Source organism: Argiope bruennichi, chromosome 6 (assembly GCF_947563725.1).
Source record: "Argiope bruennichi chromosome 6, qqArgBrue1.1, whole genome shotgun sequence".
NCBI classification, from domain to species: Eukaryota; Metazoa; Arthropoda; class Arachnida; order Araneae; family Araneidae; genus Argiope; species Argiope bruennichi.
In genome coordinates this window covers 108,202,379-108,222,657 of record NC_079156.1, presented here as the reverse complement: position 1 = coordinate 108,222,657, position 20,279 = coordinate 108,202,379, and the positions used below count along the sequence as shown (strand labels likewise).

General features: G+C 26.9%; 1 protein-coding gene across 5 annotated transcripts in view; it reads right to left on the bottom strand.

Annotated features, from left to right (window-relative positions):
* The window catches only part of LOC129971493 (cullin-2-like), a 38,836-nt gene extending 18,787 nt beyond the window's left edge, over window positions 1–20,049 (bottom strand). For 2 of the 5 annotated variants that reach the window (XM_056085314.1, XM_056085316.1), the window contains exons 1-8: window positions 19,864–20,049; window positions 17,655–17,792; window positions 16,245–16,347; window positions 10,290–10,384; window positions 7,087–7,186; window positions 6,851–6,933; window positions 5,380–5,476; window positions 1,243–1,368 (exon numbers count right to left, since the gene is read on the bottom strand). In XM_056085314.1, coding sequence (XP_055941289.1) covers window positions 1,243–1,368; window positions 5,380–5,476; window positions 6,851–6,933; window positions 7,087–7,186; window positions 10,290–10,384; window positions 16,245–16,347; window positions 17,655–17,773 — 723 coding nt within the window. In that variant the 5' untranslated portion in view covers window positions 17,774–17,792; window positions 19,864–20,049. Of the gene's footprint in view, window positions 1–1,242; window positions 1,369–5,379; window positions 5,477–6,850; window positions 6,934–7,086; window positions 7,187–10,289; window positions 10,385–16,244; window positions 16,348–17,654; window positions 17,793–19,859 lie in introns of all 5 variants that reach the window. The other 3 variants (XM_056085317.1, XM_056085318.1, XM_056085315.1) reach the window with 2 other exon arrangements.
* Between the last annotated feature and the right edge of the window lie 230 nt (window positions 20,050–20,279).

Genomic DNA, 20,279 nt, shown 5'->3' with positions numbered 1-20,279 from the left:
AGCCTTATCATAAGAAAAAACAAAAACCACAGCCATCACAGTTATATTTTATAACAAGACCTTAATACTAAAAGTAATTTTTTCTTTCAGAGGACCAAATAAATTACTATCCAAATTAATAAAGAAGCAATTTGTTATAATAAGCCAGGAGGAAGACCCCTGAAACTTTTTCACATATTCTTTTAACAAGATATTACACCTCTCTACTTCCTTCTTCCAAAAACACTGAAAGGCCATAAATAATTTTAGTTTTTATTTTCAGAGTTACACATTAAAATGTTGTGCTTTGTGACATAGCAAAGAAAAGGAAGTGTTTTATATCCTACCCTTCTGTTAACAAATTGAAACAAAAACTTAATTATCTTACAATTTTAGTGGCATAATCACATACTAAGTTTATATTTTTAAGTCATTGTGTTTTTGGGTTATTGCATTTACTTGCATACAAATATGAAGATCAACAGATGGCCAATCCTTTAACAGATTTAGTTTACTATTTGATATAGATCCATAATCGAGATACCAAAACTGAACATCAAATTTTATTCAACTGGTTCTTTGGGATTTGAAGTTATAGTGTTCTCTTCATCACAGACTGATAGACAAACTTCAGTGAATCATTTGACAGAATATGTACAAATTTGGTGTAAAAATTACAACCTGAATTTTTTTTTTATCCATCTAGCCCAAAGTGTTTAAGTAAATTTGTTCATGGGCAAATATAATTCAAAAATATGCTTTTCCAGATCTGGGAGATTTGAAATGTGAAGATTCATAGAAAGCTCAAGATAGAATTATTTGACAATTACATTAGTTTCTCTATAGAATTATTTGACAATTACATTAGTTTCTCTATAGAATTATTTGACAATTACATTAGTTTCTCTATAGAATTATTTGACAATTACATTAGTTTCTCTATAGAATTATTTGGCAATTACATTAGTTTCTCTATAGAATTATTTGACAATTACATTAGTTTCTCTATAGAATTATTTGACAATTACATTAGTTTCTCTATAGAATTATTTGACAATTGCATTAATTTCTCTATAGAATTATTTGACAATTACATCAGTTTCTCTATAGAATTATTTGATAATTACTATAATTTCACTTTTTGTGTACTTCATATATGAAAAAATAAAAATTAGATTGGAAGTGGAATCAAGCAAATGAGAATAAGTTTTAATCATTCAAAACAATATGTTTTTCTTCCAAAAAACATTCAAAAATACTAACCTTTTCCATGTATTGTGAGCAATCATTTTCTTGAAGTAAGCGACTAGCTTCTAACTTATAATATTCTCCAGTAGCCCTTAGAAAAGGAGTTTCAAAAATCTGCCGATATAGCTGAAAATAAATAAACTGAAACTGAATATTTTAGATATTTTTGCATATAAGGCATAGATATTTTATTTAGATATTTTTGCATAGAGTCAGGCTTTTTCCAATTTCTATCAATTGATCCAATCCTATAAAAACTGAACTGCATTTTTTATTTTCCCCCCAATACATTGTTCAAATTTTTCAGAGATGGACATCAGAAAATGCAATGAAGTCATATTTCATAATGAAAAGGCTTAGACGGATTACACGCAGCTTCCCCCCCCTTCAGAATGTAGATATTTTACCGTTACTGCTCACAGAAATCGAAGATTTACAAACACAGTAGTAAAATTTCCGTTGCCATCTTAAGAGTTGGCTTAACTTCATTAGCAAACAAATTTAATTTAACCATATTATTTTAACTATTTACAGTTTAAGTGTAATTTGAAATAAATAGAGTGCAGATTCTATCTTTATTGATATTTTGTCATCAAATAAAGAGGAAAAGGAAAAAACCTTATATACATTTAATACAAATATACAATTAGAAATTAATATACAATAATCATATAATTAATATTACCATTCAGTTGTGCTGATAGGTAATGTGGACAGAAAATACTGTTTTATTTTGCACTTGCCACGTACAAAAAGCCCAGAAGTTCCATACTTTTTTGTTGGTGATGCAGCATTTAGGCTGCATAAAAATTTGCTAATGCCATATACTAGAAAACATTTGAAAAGCGAAAAGAAAATATTCAACTTTCGATTTGTTAAGCAAGAAGATACACAGAATTATCTTTTGATATTCTCAGCAATAAGTGGAGAATATTCCATCGTCCTTTTAATGTTCAGCCACAATTTGCGCATGATATTATTCTTTATAATTATGTTAGGGATAGATATATAATTCAGGATACAATGTCAATTATAGGATTGGAAGATATTCACGGAGAGAATATTACAAGAGAAGGCTTCAAAGCAAACAATATGAGAAACATTCTATGTAGATATTTTGTTTCAAATGCAAGCATGATTTCCTAGCATACATCTACAGTATAAAAGAATTTTGATTGCCATGATATTAGCAAAATATAATTGTAAAATATGCCTCTTTCTTAATTAAAACAAATATTGCAAAAAAAAAACCCTCCTTTACATTATTTTTATTTATTTGTAAAATAATTCTGATTTATTAGAAATAAGTTAAAAGCATAATAAAACTTGTTGATAAGTGTAATATCATTACTAATTTTTCAAATGTTTAGATTTTTACAAAAACATTTGTTAATAGCTAGCTCAGAAATAAAAAAGAATTGCTAATTAAATCCAGAAACAATAGTGCAATGTAAATAAAATTCTTCAGAATTAGAGATTGTTACTACTTTCATTTCTAGATTCTCAAATTTAAAAATTTTTTACGACTCCATCTTTTATCTAGTAAGTACATGAAAAAGTATGGATTTCCAATAAACCATTTCACACTTTTCCTTCTAATAAATCAAAGTTATTGCAAATGTCTATATAAATTTCATGTCAACCGCTGCGTTTCTATATTTTAAAAAAAAAAACCTATAAAACAGGCCTCTCTTGGATTAACCCTTTCTACTGCTGTGGGAAGTATGCTTCCCACCAAATTTATCAATATTTGTATGAAATTATGTAGGTTAGCATAAGTTCTGACAAATTTTTTTAGTTAAGTCAGAAACTTAGATGCTTCAGTTCTTTATCTCAGACAAAATGCTGTCTTGATTTGTTACTGAATTATTAATTAACTAAATTAAATTTATGTAATAAGCTAAATGAATCCCTTTTCTTATTCTAATTTCAAGCCTAAAAATATTTTAACATAATATGACTAGAAAAAAATGGCCCTTTAAAGGGTTGAAACAATTAAAATTTCATTATTGATTTTAACTCACTCATGTTCATAACAGATGAAAACCTATTGATGCTAAAAGAAAAATTGTGTTTCAAGCAGGAAGGTAAAACTCACTGTGAAAAAGCGAGTCTAAAAATCATTCATCATCACAAATCAATAGTATGAATTTTGATAACTAAAAGACTTTTGTTAAAATGTAACCATGCAATAGCATCTGCATTTTTATTTGTATTAGATATAAAGAATTTGGTAAAACTTTGTGACGAGAAAAAAAAATTAAGATTTAAAATTCAACACTTTATTATATGAGGCGATAACACACTCAGAAAAAAAAAAATCGATTATAATAAAATATCTCCTCCACAAAGCTTAGAGTTACATTTAAAAATAAAACCATTATAAGAAAGTATTTTTAAAAAAAATTTCAATAACAATAAATTCTATTTCATGCTATTCCTTTTATCTACAAAAAAATTAGTATTATCTCGTTATACAGTTTTAAATTCATTAGAAACCATTCAAGTAAATAAAATTGCAATATTAAAATGTTAATTAAAAAATCTAAAGAATTACACGAAACTTTAAAGCTCTTTATGCTTAAAGAAAATTAGAAATAAATAGCAATGTTCATTTTGAATAAATCAAACTCATTACTAACTTTAAATAGTTGCTAACTAATTCAAACTTTCCCAAAATACTTTGTCAAATTTACTAGAATAATCTTGTGTATAAATTCGAATTTTGATTATAAGCTTGAAAATATTATTTACCCATTTTTATGAAAGAAAACTAAGAATTATTTCAGATTCATTATGTTAGAAATGTGACTGAATACTCAATCATTTCAACTGACCAAAATGCCAAAAATGATATAATGTTATCCAGTTTTCATTATCAAATGCCGGACTAATTTTTATACAGTAATAAAATTTATTTGGATTTAATAAATTGTTATTTAATTAGTGTCACTTTGTCAGCATTTTTCAAAACTTCTATCTTTTTTTTGCGAGGCGGGGGGGGGGGGGACAACAGAGCCAAATGCAAAAACAGAAATTTGTCTCAGTTACTATCTATTCCACCATGAGAAAACTTCCAGGCAAATGTCTTATGTTTACAACAGGCATTATAAAATCAGGTTTTGATAGGGAAAGTCCATTTTGAACAGGAGGAATTGGACAGAAGTCTGGAGTTTTTTTTCTTCGCATCAATTTGAAGCAATAGAAAACACAGTTGACCATTTATCTTCTTGCTTTAACCACAATTGCTCATGACTTTATATTTTCTTGGCTTACTTGTTTCATATTTTATTAGCCTTTATTTATTTATTTCTTTGGTTAATATTAATTGCATTTCGATATTTAATAATTTTTTCGTGTCTCTTAAATTTTGACATTCTTTAAAATGCCATTTCATTTAAGAAAAGATGAACTTTAAAATCTCAAATGCCTGAAAGAAGCACCTGAATTATTTTCAAATTTAGAATACTTTTACATATAAACTTTTTGAAGTTAATTATGTTTCAAAAAGCGTGAGCATATTGAAAATAGGTTACTATTGTTTTTATGTTAAATTAGGCAGATTACCTCACACATGTTTTGGGGAATTTTATTTTAATTACTTATATAAATTTAAAATTCAAGAAATTTGAAAAGAAGACTAATTTTTTTGTCATGCAAAATTATACTTTACATTTTTTTTTTTTTTTTCCTTACGCAATTGTTAAACACATGTACTATTCAATATCACAACTTGATTTGTGTATTTCTTTGTATACATTTGGTAGGAATATCAGATATTTCCAAGATTTCTATTCAAATAATTTTCGGCTTAGTTAATCAATTTTTGAATTTATTTTCAAAAATTAAATGCAATAATACCAAATATCAGCAATTTGGGACTAAACGTGCCAACTGAAACTTGGATGAACTTCTACCTATGCAAAATGAACTCTTCTTACAGTAATCTGTTCCTTTAGCAACCGCTATAAACAGCTATTTGGCAGGAAGTGTTCTCCTGGTGGATACACAATAAATAAAACATCTGTTCCAATACACTACAAAAAATAATTCAAACTCAAACAAAAAAATAAGATATGGTAACACACATAATGCATTAAGGTAGAACTGTAGATGTATGACATAAGAGAAAAAGAAAAAGCTAAAAATTACTTCTAAATTGTCATTCTTTTTGTATTCTTCAACTTGAACAAATGACTGGATAACACCATGAAAGACAGACTGATTTGGGCAAACACCGCGACGATCACTAAAATATAATAAACTTTTAAAAGGTTTTACTTCGAAATCACAAAAAAGAAAAAAACAGTACAATATCAAAAAATTGCACATTTTTATCATACACATCTGATAATTAATCAAACATGAACCTTTATTTTGCCCATCAAATTTAGAAATGTTAATATACAAGAAAAATTTCCTTAACCCTTAAAAAGAAAGGGTTTGGCTATGTGGAACATCTAACTTTGCTCGTTTCTAAAAGTGTAATTCAACTATAAATTTGAAAAACATATGTTTAAGACTCCCTTTTGACCTTTTTAAATAATAGATGCTAATTTAATTCAAACTGATTCATAATTTTCAACTACAATGTTATGTAAAAATTTATTTTCATCCAGGGATTTTGCCTATTTTTTTTTCTAGTAAAAAAATAATTGCTAGAAAAATAATTTCAATGTTATTTTGTTAGCTGTATTTTAAACTATTTATTCTAAGTATTAATTAAAAATTAAATTACTTAAAATTTTTATAGAGAAGGCATATGTATGTATAATCATCGGATAAAATTAGGCGTTCCATCAGCTAGAATACTATGCCGATCCTGATCCTGTTACCCTGAGGAACATTCATTTCCAACTCTTCTCTTCTTTTCTTTTGCATCTTCATTTCTTGTCCTCTCTTTTTTGTGGGAAATAAACTCTATTTGAGAAATAGTGTTTGGAACATTCAGAATTCTTACAAATGACCAACCCTTATTACGGGTCTGAAGTTTTGTGATTTTTCTTTGTTTTGTCTTGGTCATCATTACTTATTACAGCTGCATGTAGTTTCCCTGCTTATTATTACATAAAACAAATGCTAACAAAACTAAAAATAGTGCCAATATTTCTAATTATATTTACATACTATAGCTTATTTTTTTTATTTTAAATATAACTGTACATTTTTTATCAAATAACTATTGAAAATGGCGTGGAAATAAACTAATTTCTTCCAAAACACCAAAAAAGGCTTCAAAAATTGCCCTCCAGTAACGAATCTGAGCATGCCTCCTTGTTGTGTGCCTTGAATCATGCTAAATCTGATACACAGGTATAACGTGTGTGTATGTGTTATAAATTCTAGAGATTTTATTCATTTTTGCATTTTACTGCCATGTTCGTTTAATCACACTTTTCAGAACTCTAGCAGCACATTGCTCCAGGTGACGTAACACCCACAAAATTAAAACAATAAGTTAGAATCTACACAAAAGTTAACCTGTATACTCCTATAGACCTAAATATGGTATCTACAATTCCTTTAGTTTGTGTATAAAATTTAAAGGATAGTATGGCACAAAGAATTATACTTTGGCAAGATGGAATAAATAAACTTTTATGGATATCAGAAAAAGACTTACAGCTGGATACCCTCTAGAAGTAAATGCACCAATTTGCTTTGCAATGGTTCTATCATGTTCTTTTTCCATATTTCTAAGCCTAACTAAAATAGAATTTTAAAAAATGAATTCAGGTATCAGCACTAAATATACAACAAAATAATATTACTATTTTATACATGAATATTCTTTTTTCTCTCATATTTTTACATTAATAATATTACAATAAAAGATGTTAAAAGGAAAATTTTCATTACCTCTCCAACTTCCATCATAGTATCTCCAGACTCATTCCTTCCATATTGCAGGTCTGCTTCATTGAACTTTTGTTTTTTGATATGCTGTGTATTTAAATACCTACGAAAAGAAAACACAAAATGAAAAGAAAAACAATGTTTCCTACATAAATGTTAAGTCGATATTTTTAAATGGCATAATAATACAAGTCATCAATATTAAATAATCAAAGCACTGAAATTACTAATGTAATCAAACTAATACAGTAAAAAAAGCAAGAAAAACACCCAAATAAAATGTATACTTTCAAGCAGAAATTAAGACAACTAAAACTAATTGTCAGATCATTAAGCTGATATAAAAAGCATTTCTAAGAACAGGTATTCAGCATCAACCTCAATAAAGGGGATGTTAGCTCTAATCATGATTCAATAGGGAATTTCTACACTATTAAAAAGAGACATAAACATCTAACTAAAAATGCCCTCTAAATCCAATGCAACTATATTTTACACTGTTTCAATTATTAAATGCACAAAAAAAATTACAACCTCTAAATTTTCATACCATCTCACAATCGTATGTTGTAAATTATTCTTAGTAAATTAATATATTTTTTAAAAAATTACATTCTTTCATTACCAAAAGTGACAATGTTGAGAAATTTTGAATTTCAATATTTTAGCCAGTCAACAACTATATCCACGAAACAATATGCATTGGATGGTAAAATCCAAGTGGTAGCTAAAACATTTAAAATATATAATTTGACTAAAAAACAATAACTTGATTACATTCTTCTGCAACTAAAGCTGATTATTTTTTTAAATATTAAACATGTCAAGAATATTCTACTAAATACGATTAAACCCTTCCAGTAAAATGACGAGTATAGCTTGTCATTAAATTTTCATGCCATACAGAATGATGACAAGCTACACTCGTCATGCAACTAAAGTTACTGTTGAATATGATAATAAACTTGTTAAAAATTTCTAGTCTACTGAATCCGGCAGTACTTCTTTATTACCTATCTTGATAAAATAGATGACTATTACATATTGTATACTGTTAGAATTTGATATAAATCACAACCAAATTGTTGTTAGTCAGTAGGATTTCATTTGAATAAACATTCCGAGTGAACATCGGTTCAGTCAATATATATTTTTACTAAAGGAAAAACATGTGAAATAAACACTGTAATGGATAAGAGTAGTACAGACTATGAAGATCAAAGTGATTATAGGGATTCTGAAAACTCAGGAGAAATAAGCATATGTTTAGCTGATTCTGATATACTGATATGGAAATTCATGATAGTGAAATATTATCAAAAAAAAAAAAAAAGATACACTAGGAGACTAATAAGTGATTCTAGTGAACATTCTGGAATCATATACATACCTTCAGAAGTATGGAAGGAAATAGATAATGTGTCTGAAATAAAGAAATTTACGGGGGTGCCTGGCGTAAACGCTCTGATTTTGGGAAAACTAAATGCTAATCCGAAGTTGTTTTTGAAGAAATGTTGAATATGAATTTATGAATTACAATAATATCCATATCAATAATCTAATATTAATGAACAATATGTAAAAATTATAAAATGAAACAAGTTTTTTTAAATAAAAATTAAATGGTTATTTCATGGAAAAATTATTAAATCTTACCAGAAATGGTAAATATAACTAGGGGACGGTATAAAAATACTGAAAATTTTTCAACAATATGCTTTTTGACTTAAATAACATTAAATGTGATTTTTGAATTATTTGCAGCATTCTCAACCAAAAAATGTATGCATATACAGCAGTTTATAAATTACTTACTAGACCAAGATTAAATTGTACACAAAACAGAATTAATGAATTGACAGTAAATTAAACAGTAAAAGAAATCATTTATACCCATTTTTCTATGTATATCAGATTGCAAATTGATATTATATAAAATATGAATTAGAAGAAATTATTCCTTTTTACATTAAAATGCACTCTTTCATATTTCATAAGTACTTATTACAACACAAAGAAAAATTTAAGAAAAAATCATTACCAAATTCATAAATTTTCCTAAAATATAAATTTTAAATCATAACTTTATAAATTATTACATTTACAATTCTCAAGCACTAAGAGAATAGTTCATAAAGTACTATCTTAAAAATCATATCTATAAAGAAATAAAGGGGGGGGGGATATTCTTAAAAATTTTTGTAACGAACACAAATATTCTATTTTATGTAATGTTATGCATATAGGCACCTAGTTGCAATTCAGCATACAACTAGCAAGATAGTATAAACGTCATTAACCATGGCACAATACCAAATGTTAGTCAAAAGTAAGCAAACTTAACAATTGAATTAAAGACAAACTTGACAAAAATCAAAAAGATTTTGATAATATTTACCTTACTAAGATAATTTCTATATTCCCTGAAATTTTAAAAGTGGCTTTCTAAGTTTATAATTTAAAAAATACATATTCTTTATGAAGAGACACTTATTAAAACATTAAAAAGAATTTCTTGTCTTTTAATTTATAATTCAATACCATATATGCTAAGAATTTTTTTAGCTTATTATCAGGTGATGTTATCAATATGAAATTAAAATCAATTTAATTAATTTAATTTATTTAACTAAATTAAATTACAAAATCAATTATTAAGTTAGAAAAATTTGACAATGCAGTGAGTGTATCAAGAATATGTATTTACAAAGCTTTAAGACTTTAAGAGAAAGTGAAATCCATCAAAAAATTCTGTTAAAAAAAAGATGAAACAAATCATTAAATAAAAAATATATGAGATCTAAAAATAATGGAATGCCAAGAACTACATGCAGTATAGAAATTTCTCATAATGTACGCTTAATGGTTTATTCAATATTTTTATTTTTAAAATTCAATTTCGGCTGCATTCTAATACTTAACATAAATACATTTAGATTTTTTTCTCTCTCTTATTTTAAGATATTTATGAGAAAACAGTCAAATTCTCTTAAGAGCATCTTTGGTAAGTAAGCTCTCTGAACAAATTATCATTTAGAAAATTATCCACTTCCCTTCCAATGAATGCAAGATATCATTTCAACTACACTAAGTTACAAAACATTCATATCTGTAATAAGTACACTAAATGAAATCTAAACATCATACACACAAAATAACTTTATTTAAAATAGAAAATTTAATAAAAACCAAAAAATCTTTCTTACATATATAACTTATTTAGGTAATTGATTCCTTGGCTAAATTGAGTCCAATTTTGGTGATACGCTACAAGCAGCTCTTCAGAGCATGCTATAACAGCCTGCAAAGAAAAAAAAAAATTAAGGAGGAAAATTTAAATTGAATAAGAAAAACCATCTTCAAAAATTCAATATTTTTAAAATGTGAACATAAATTATAATAAAATAATACTAAATATAACTTGTATCAAAATTAAAATCTAAAAAAAGCTGCTCCAATACTCCACACTTTCATGATTACCCACTTTTAAACAAAATTCATTTTCAATCAAATAAATTATTAGTCAAAAGTTTAGAGTTAAGAGAAGGTTATTATTTTGTGGAAGGTCACATAAAATACAATCCCTTTCTGATTTATGTATATGAAACATGTTTGACAGTATAAATATTTTGATTTATTGTTAGGAATCTAATATTGTTTCCCTGTACAACTAGTCAATTAATAAGAAAGAAATCTCTAGACATTTTTCATTAATGCCAGTTCGTTGGCTTTAACAAAAATGAAGGATATAGAAAATACAAGAATTATGGCAATACCTCTAAAAAGAGCGGAGTACAGCAAATACATCTAAAACATGATTTACTCTGTTAGGAAAAAACTATAAAAAAATGACAACCACTTAAGGAATCAAATGAACTCTATTTGGAATGTTGATTTTGAAGTAATCTAGCTAAAGTATCTGCACTGTTTTCTATCTGTTTTGGTTGAGTCACCATATGATATGCTTTCAATACATCTTGGCTGTGAAATTACAACCAAAGCAAGGCAAAAGAAGGAACCACAACTCTGATTTTTTTTTTTTTTTTAATTAATCCATCCAACTTAATATCATTCAGTTACAGTTTTCACATTCATATGAAAAAAACAGACAGCCAATATATATTTTTAATTGAAAATTTGATAATCCACAATTTTCATATAAAAACAACATAGTAAATTTCACTACTTAATTTATTATTTTATTTTGTTGTATTTGAAAAGAGATGTAACAAAAATGAAGGATCCAGAAAATACAAGAATTACGGCAATACAACTAATAGAACCCAAGATCTACAGATCCATCTAATAAAGTATTTACTCTGTTAGCGAAAAGCTATAGAAAGTGACAGTCTTGTAAGGAGTTAAATGAATTTTCTCTTTGAAAGGTTGATTGTGAAGCAATCTAACTAAAATATCTGCATTATTTTAGTTGAATCTACAAATGGTATGCTTTCTATACATCTTGACAGTGAAAACATAGCCAAGGCATAACACAAGAATGACAGTTCTGACATGAAGACCATTTTCTAAAATTTACCTATTCAACTTATATCAACTGTTTACAATTTTCACATTCATATGAAGAAAAAAAAAAAAAAAAAAAAGACAACCAATGGATTTTTAATTGAAAATTTGATAATCTACAATTTTCATTTAAAAACATAGTAAATTTCACCACTTAAGTTATCATTTTTTTCTGTCACATTTAGAAAATTAACAAAAATGAAGGATCTAGAAAATACAAGAATTATGGCAATACAACTAATAGGAGCTGATATCTGCAGATCCATCTAAAAAAAATTATTTACCCTCTTGGGGAAAAACTATACAAAGTGACAGTCACTTAAGGAATCAAATGAATGCTCTCTTTGGAATACTGATTATGAAGTAATCTAGCTAAAATATCTGCAATGATTTCTGTGTGTTTTTGGCTGAGTCTCTACAAATGATGTGTTTTCTATATATATGTTGGCTGTAAAAACACAGCCAAGTCAAGGCAGGGAAAGGATCAACAGTTTTCACATTCATATGAAGAAAACAGATAACCAATAGATGTTTTTAATTGAAAATGTAATAATAATCTACAATTTTCATATAAAAATAATAATTTAATTTATTATTTTATTTTGTTGTATTTCAAAAGAGATGTAACAAAAATGAAGGATCTAGAAAATACAAGAATTTTGGCAATACCTCTAATAAGAGCCAAGATCTACAGATCCATCTACAAATTATTTACCCTCTTCGGAGGAGGGGGGGGGAATATACCAAGTGACAGTCACGTAAGGAGTTAAATGAATGCTCCCTTTGGAATGTTGATTGTAAAGTAATCTAGCTCAAAATACCTGCATTGTTTTAGTTGAATCTATAAATGATGTGCTTTCTATACATCTTGGCAGTGAAAACACAGCCAAGGCAAGGCATAAGAAAAAGATGGGCAGTTTTGATATGAAGCTATTTTCTAAAATTTAACCATCCAACTTATATCATTCAGTTACAGTTTTCACATTCATATATAAAAAAATGTACATTTTAAATTGAAAATTTGGTATACTACAATTTTCATATAAAAACAGCATAGTAAATTTCCACATTTAATTTATTCTTTTATTTTGCCATATTTAGAAAGAGATGCAATGAAATTAAAGGATCTAGAAAATACAGGAATTATGGCAATACCGCTAATAGGAGCCGAGATCTACAGGCCCAATTAATAAAAACTATACGAAGTGACAGTCACTTAAAGAATCAAATGAAAGCTGCCTTTGGAATGTTGATTATGAAGTAATCTAGCTAAAATATCTGTAATGTTTTCTGTCTGTTATTTGTTGAGTCTCTACAAATGATATGCTTTCTATACATCTTGGCTGTGAAAACAACGTCAAGTTATAGGAAGGATCAACAGCTTTATCCAACTTGTATCAACCAGTTATAATTTTCAGATTCATATGAAGAAAACAGACAACCAATAAATGTTTTTAATTAAAAATATGATAATTACAATTTTCATATAATAACAACATAGTATTTTCACCACTTAATTTATTATTTTCTCATATTTAGAAAGAGATGTAACAAAAAAGATGGTTCTAGAAAATACAAGAATTATGGTAATACTTCTAATAAGAAATGAGAGCTACAGATACATCTAAAAAATTATTTACCCTGTTGGAGGAAAACTATATAAAGTGATAGTCACTTAATGAGTCAAACGAATGCTCACTTTGGAATGTTGATTATGAAGTAATCTAGCTAAAATATCTGCATTGTTTTCTGTTTGTTTGGGTTGAGTCTGAAATTATATGTTTCTATACATTTTAGCAGTGAAAACGCGGCAAAGCACAGGAAGGATCAAACAGTTTTGATATGAAAATATTTTTTTTTTTTAATTCATCCAGTTACAATTTTCCTATTAATATAAAAAACAAATGGATTTTTAAATTGAAAATCTGATAATAATCTGCAATTTTCACATAAAAACAAACAGCAAATTTTGCAACTTAATTTATTATTTCATTTTGTCATATTTAGAACGAGATGTAACAAAGGAGTTTCAAGGTTATGGTCATTACAACGGATGTGAGAACAGCCCTTTACTACTACTATTACCATGGATAACCCTCTGCCAAAGCTAGTTACTCCACCAACCCAACTCACACAAGAGTTTCCAGACTCATAATTAAAACATGAAAATTAATGAAAATCTCTATACTTACTGTAAGAATGAATTCAGATCACATTAATGTATTTTTTATATTTAGGAAGCAATTAAATATAAATACTGAACTGAAAAATTCTTATGGAATTAAACAATTATAAGATATATTAAACAAAATTATAATTCCTGTTTCATCAAAGAAATGGAAATTATTTTAATTCCATTTCCAACTTAAAGCAAGTTTTTATCAAATAATGTGTTAATATCTAGCACATATAACCTCTTCAGTCCTGAGGTGCACATATGTGTATCTGCACTTTTTTTCATTTTTCTTACCTGGTAAATTCAAGTTTTAATGAAATAATGCATGCATTTCAACATTTATGAATGTAGCTTCCATTTTGCCTCAATAAATAACACTATAGTTCGATATTTTTTTCATATCCATCTCTATTAATTAGAGACAGAACGAAAATGGCGTTGAACAGAAAACACAGCAAATACAAGTACATTTTTTAATATTTATTATTAAAATAAATGCTTATATATTTTTTTATAAAATACTAAGTATCTGGTTTAAGGAATTACCAAATTATATCTTGTTATACATAATAGAATCGGTGAAAAGTCAAATTTAATTAAGGTACACATATGTGTACCTCAAGTGTTTTTCGCACTCATTTCCTGACTGCTTGCGATCCTTTGTGATGTTTATCTTTTGAGTGCTTATTTTCAAATTGACAGTTCTTGTCTAATATATTTATATTTTTTTTAAATAAATAATTCTTATGTTCTGTAATGTAATGAGATATAAATTTAAAAATATTTTTTAACTTTAGTAAGAAATTTAATTTTATAGCTGTCTTGTAGTCAGCAATTGATATTTCAATCCGATATCATGAATAGAATATACGGAATTTTATAAGCTAATAATAATTTTTTTCACATCAAGTGGCTTTAACTCAAAAGGAGGTTTAGAAAAAAGATTTTATGGGAAGCAATAAAATTTCTCATGTATCGAAAATAATGAAACCTGGCAAATGGAATGAATGGGTCACCAACGATAGTCAAATGTGCCTTGTCAAGTAGAAAGATAATAAATGTGTGACTCTATTATCCACATGTATAGCTAATGAGCCAATTAGAATAGGCAGTAGGCAGTAAAAATAACTCAAACAAAAAGATGATGTAAAATTATCTTCCATTGTAAAAGAATATAATATGAGGAGGCATAGACCATTATTTTGCATATTACCGGTATGCAGTAATTACAAAAAATGACCGATGTATGTATTTACACATTTTGTAGTTGTCAATTTCTGGATATACTATAAAATGGTGGCAAAGCGACAAGTAAAGCCGTTGAAAATATTACAACCTGATTGCAATTTCAAATACATATAACTCGGTTCCTGTTGAAATATGAGGGAATTCTCATCATCAGCAAGAAAGGAACCAAAGAACAAATTTTTAAAAAATCCTCTTTGAACGAAAAATTAATAGAAGAGTCATCAAATGATGGAAATGAACCTAAAAGACCATTGGAGATTTCATTACCGTCATCTGGTGAAATTATCTCTAAAAGAGCAAGACAAATTGTCCCTTCCCAATTAAAAAGAAATAAGACTAGATATGTCAAGCCATCTGCAACATTGCATGGACGATAAGTATGTATCAAAATGCAGGTATCCAGGATGTAAATATAGGAGAACAGTCAAGTGCTCAAAATACAGTATCTACTTATGTAATATTTAAAAAAAAAAATGAAATTTCATTCAAAATAAGGCTTGATAAATTATTAATGTAAAAAATTTTGTATTTTTTTCATTTATAAGGCCTTAGAATATAGCTATTAAATTACCAAGTAAGTTAAAAAAAATTTGTCGAGGATACTTTAACTTGCTCAAGACCTGAGGCACACATATGTGTACCTTAAAATTATAGGACTTGCAATTGTTTGATCAGTAAATATTTTTTCTCACAAACTGCTGAGATGTAACAAAAGTAAAAAGATCTTGAAATCAAATTTTTAAACCAGTTTTTAAAAAGTCAGGGCTGAAGAGGATAAACATAAATTATTTCCATATATAAATTTATTAAACTTCATAGCTTTAACATAAAAAGTGCATCTATAAAACAACTGATTTTATTGAGAGCTTCATAAATTGATTGTGCAGTAAAATATTACTATTTTGCAATGAATTTCTTCCAAGAATATTGAATATTCATAGGAAATAAATTCTGAATTTCTTACTTTCAATTTATTATCATGGATAACTTCTCCAAAAAATAAAATAAAATAATTACAAATGTGCAAACAAAAATAAATTATGAGATATTCTTTCAAAACAGAAAATACAATAGATATTTATGTAATTCTTTTATAAGTGTGAAATGATTACGATTCAGATACATTTGTATTTATTTTATATAAAAATGTCACACCACATGACATATCAAGTCAAAAAATTTTATAAAATGGTACCAGTATTATTCTACTCACTTTGTGAAGTTTTTTGACATGACCTTCAATATACTTTTTGGTTTCTGAATACAACTTGTCTGCTAAAGGCTCAGGAAATGCCACGCATAATGCATACACATCAGTAGAAAACATTAAGGATAAATGCAACAATTCATAAATATCGACAATCTGACATTCATAAATCAAAGAATAATGAGTTGTGGTAAGAATTGGCTGTTTTTTAAAAACTGATAAATTTAATTTAAGAAATTCAAACCATTAAAAGATTTTTTTGTACCATTTTATACAAAAGCTTTCACAACAAAAATTAGACATGAAAGTATATTAACTCTGACCTACAATTTACTAAACTTCTTAATTAGATGATGCATCGTGTTACGGACATATTATTTTAATCCTTACAATAATGTAAGACACGTTTGGGATATTGAAGCATTTCTAGCGCTTATCATATTCTAAATTACTTAATGCCATCCCTTAATTTAAAAGATTTATAATTTCAGTAATTTGACATGCATGTTAGACACATCATTGTAAGAGAGGGGCTTAATCCCAATCAAAGACAAATAGTAATTAATATAGAGCTAAACAGGCATAAAAATGTTTACTACTTTCAGATTTTGATACATTTGCAATTTGTATTAGTTCAGCATTTTCTTTCTTTTTTTTTTTTTTTTTTCCTCTTATTTCATTACTTATTCATATATCTATAGAATTATGCACAAAAATATAAAAAGAATAATCTTCATATAGCTTTAATCACAAGGCAAAGTGTCAGATCATAATCTAAAACACTTTAGGGATTATTTCAATTGCATACGACAAAAAATTCTGCAAGTTTAGCTTAACTGTTATATTCATATCTTGCTTAAGAATAGCGTGAATTAATTTTGAATCTCACTCAGATAACAAGGACAGTACCCGAGAAGTCCCTTTTAAATTTCCTCACAAACATTAATGGAAGAATGATTAGATTAGCTAACAATGCTCGATATAAATGTGCACCAGATTTGCATGCATAATAGATGTCAAATGGAATCAAGTCCTCAAGTTGAGGCTTTTCTTCTAAGCTATTTTCTTAAGTGAAAGATGACAGTTTTATTTTGCTTTTCAGTTTTACTCTTAAAGGAAACTCGTACCGAATCATTGTACCAACTCAAAATACAGAAATTCTAGGTACAACTTTCAAGCATTTTAAAGTAATATACAGCTATGAAAAGAATTAGGTTTTGGAATAACTGATATCTTACATTACAAAATTATATTCAGAACAAAAAATTCTAATCTCATGAAGCTACTTCTACAAACCTAAGATGTACAAAAATGCACCAATGTCATTTAATACTAAGACAATTTCTACCTTCATATAAATTATTTTAAAACTAAAAACCCGAATTATATAATAGCTTACAAAGAAAAAAAGGATATCTGAATCGGTCATTCCATTCATGCCGATCTATATTTCCAAGAGTGATCACACCCTCGACTGTTTGATGGAGCTGCGCCCAGGTTGCATTAAAATCAACATTTTTTGGCCTAAGAGACATTTTTAAAAAGCACCAAAATCTGAAATAAAAAAACAAATATGAATGTTTACTGTAAATAAATTTTACCTTAAATATTAAAAAGCACTTTTTTCTTTATAAAAAGAAGATCAAGCATAAAAATAGATAAAACACAATGAAATGTATGAGTATCAGGATATGAATTACTGGAAAATGCCTTGATTAAAATTATTAATATGTGTAGAAAATTAAAAGATCTGATATCTACTACTTCGAAGATTTTTTTAACTTTAGGGAACAAATAATTGCCAGAATACGGTTAAGAAAATTAAAAAATAAAAATAAATTTTGTGATGATGAATAATTAAAATATCCAGAATCTTATTTTAGAGTGACTGTAGTTTCCAAAAAATAGATATTTTATGCACTCAGCCTCATTGTTTTCAAGGTATGAAAAATGTTCTTGATACCAAAAAATTCAACCTGAATTTCTGATGTAAGTAAAAAAAAAAAAAATCCATGACAAAGAATATAATTTTTAATGAAAGTTCCCAAATGATGTATCATCAACATTTCCATCTTGGTTATCTTTATCAAGACACAATTTAAAAAGGGAAAACAATATTTCAATCTTAGTTAAAGCCTTAAAAACTTTGACATAATACATTATGTGTTGTATCAGGAAAACTAAATCGCAGTTCACTTTTATTAAATTTTCCAAGACTGAATTATTATTTTTAAAATTAAAATTAAGATTTAAAAAAAAAATTGGAAGCACTGTAGAGGACAGTAAAGGCTTACTAATTCGTACAGAATAAACAAGCAACAAGTATTAACCTTTATATAATAATTAATGAGATAATTTATTTAACAGAAGGCAGATTTTCCTAACCCAGACAAAAAAACACTAATTTGGTAATAAACATTCTATCTTAATTAAATTGTACATAATTCATGTTACATTCTGTATGATATAAAACAATTTTGGATACTTTATAATCTCATACTTGACATGATTAAACTGAAAAAATAGCACAACATATTAACAACTTATCGATTCTTTTTTTTTTTAATTTCTTTAACAATTGAAATACATTATGACAGAAATGATCCCTCATAAATAGAAAATAAAAATGGTACAAAAGAAATCATACAGAGAAAGTGACGAGGGGAACATTACTATATGTTGCCCTAGGTCCTTTAAGTCTAATTACAGCCTTGAGAAATGTAATTTTATAATTGAAATCAGACAAAAAAAAAATCTAATAATGTTAATATCAAACAATGAAAAAAGAAATAAGACTTTAAAAGGAATAGATGCATGTATTATTACATCTTTAAACTAAAATGTTAATCAAGCAATTCAGATACAGATTCAGTCATTTTAGGTAATTTTAACAAATATAGACAGATTAATTGAAATGAAAGAATTGAGATAATTTCCATAGAAGGACAAATTACATAATGTGATTATTAAATACATGTCCGAAATCTGTCATTAAGCATTAGTAATCTAAGAATTTTTAATTCATGTCACATTTTATAAAATTCTATAAATGATTTTTTTAATATATATTATTTAAACTACAAAGAATAGGAAATCTCATCTGCAAAACCAAAACAAAAAGTATAATTTCTCAGTAAAAGCTGTTTGAAAAGAGTATACAAGATTCCACATCACAATTAATGAATTCAATGGGCAAAACAATTTGCCCATCACAATCAATAGAGAAATCGTTGAATTTTACAAATGCGATATTGTTCCTATCTAGAATTATAAGATGAATACAAAGATATTTATTTATTATAAAATAATTTTTCTGAATCTTTACGCAAAAATCTTGAATAAAATAACTAGTTTTGTCTAGTAACCTTTCACTACTGACAATCGTAACATACTGGATTCCGGTAACATCCTAACTTGCATTCAGATAACAAAAGGGACGCTATTTTAGCATCATTTACTATGAATAGATTTCAACGCTTTAGTATTTCCCAAAGAAATAACAACCTAATCAAACAATATACAGATTGAAAGTAAGAAAAAAATATTGTTGTACATATATCTAAGGGCAACAAACTACAGACTATTTTTTTATGAATCTTGGGAGACATATTAGAAACGTACTTACAAATTTCAACTGTACAAAATATAAATAAAAATTACAAAGTTTCTAATAATAGCACCTAAAAACTTTTCAACTACATAATAATTTTAAAAAACAATTCAGACAAGATATAACACGCAAATTTATATTAACAACATGATTAAGGTGAAAGAACGGTACACGGCTCATGTCGGAATCACTGCATCAAAAATTGCCATCACTAACAGTTCATCAGTTAACCGCGGGGGATACCATGAAATGACATTTGTTCTAGAGAAATAACTAAGGAACATTATGAAAATCAAAAACAGTAAATTATAGTAATTTGCTAATAATTTACTAAATTTTGTTAATTTAGTACAAAATATATTGATTGATACTTTTTCTCAAAATGTGTAGTATATTGCATATTCCGATTTGCGTCAGCTTAAAAAAAAAAA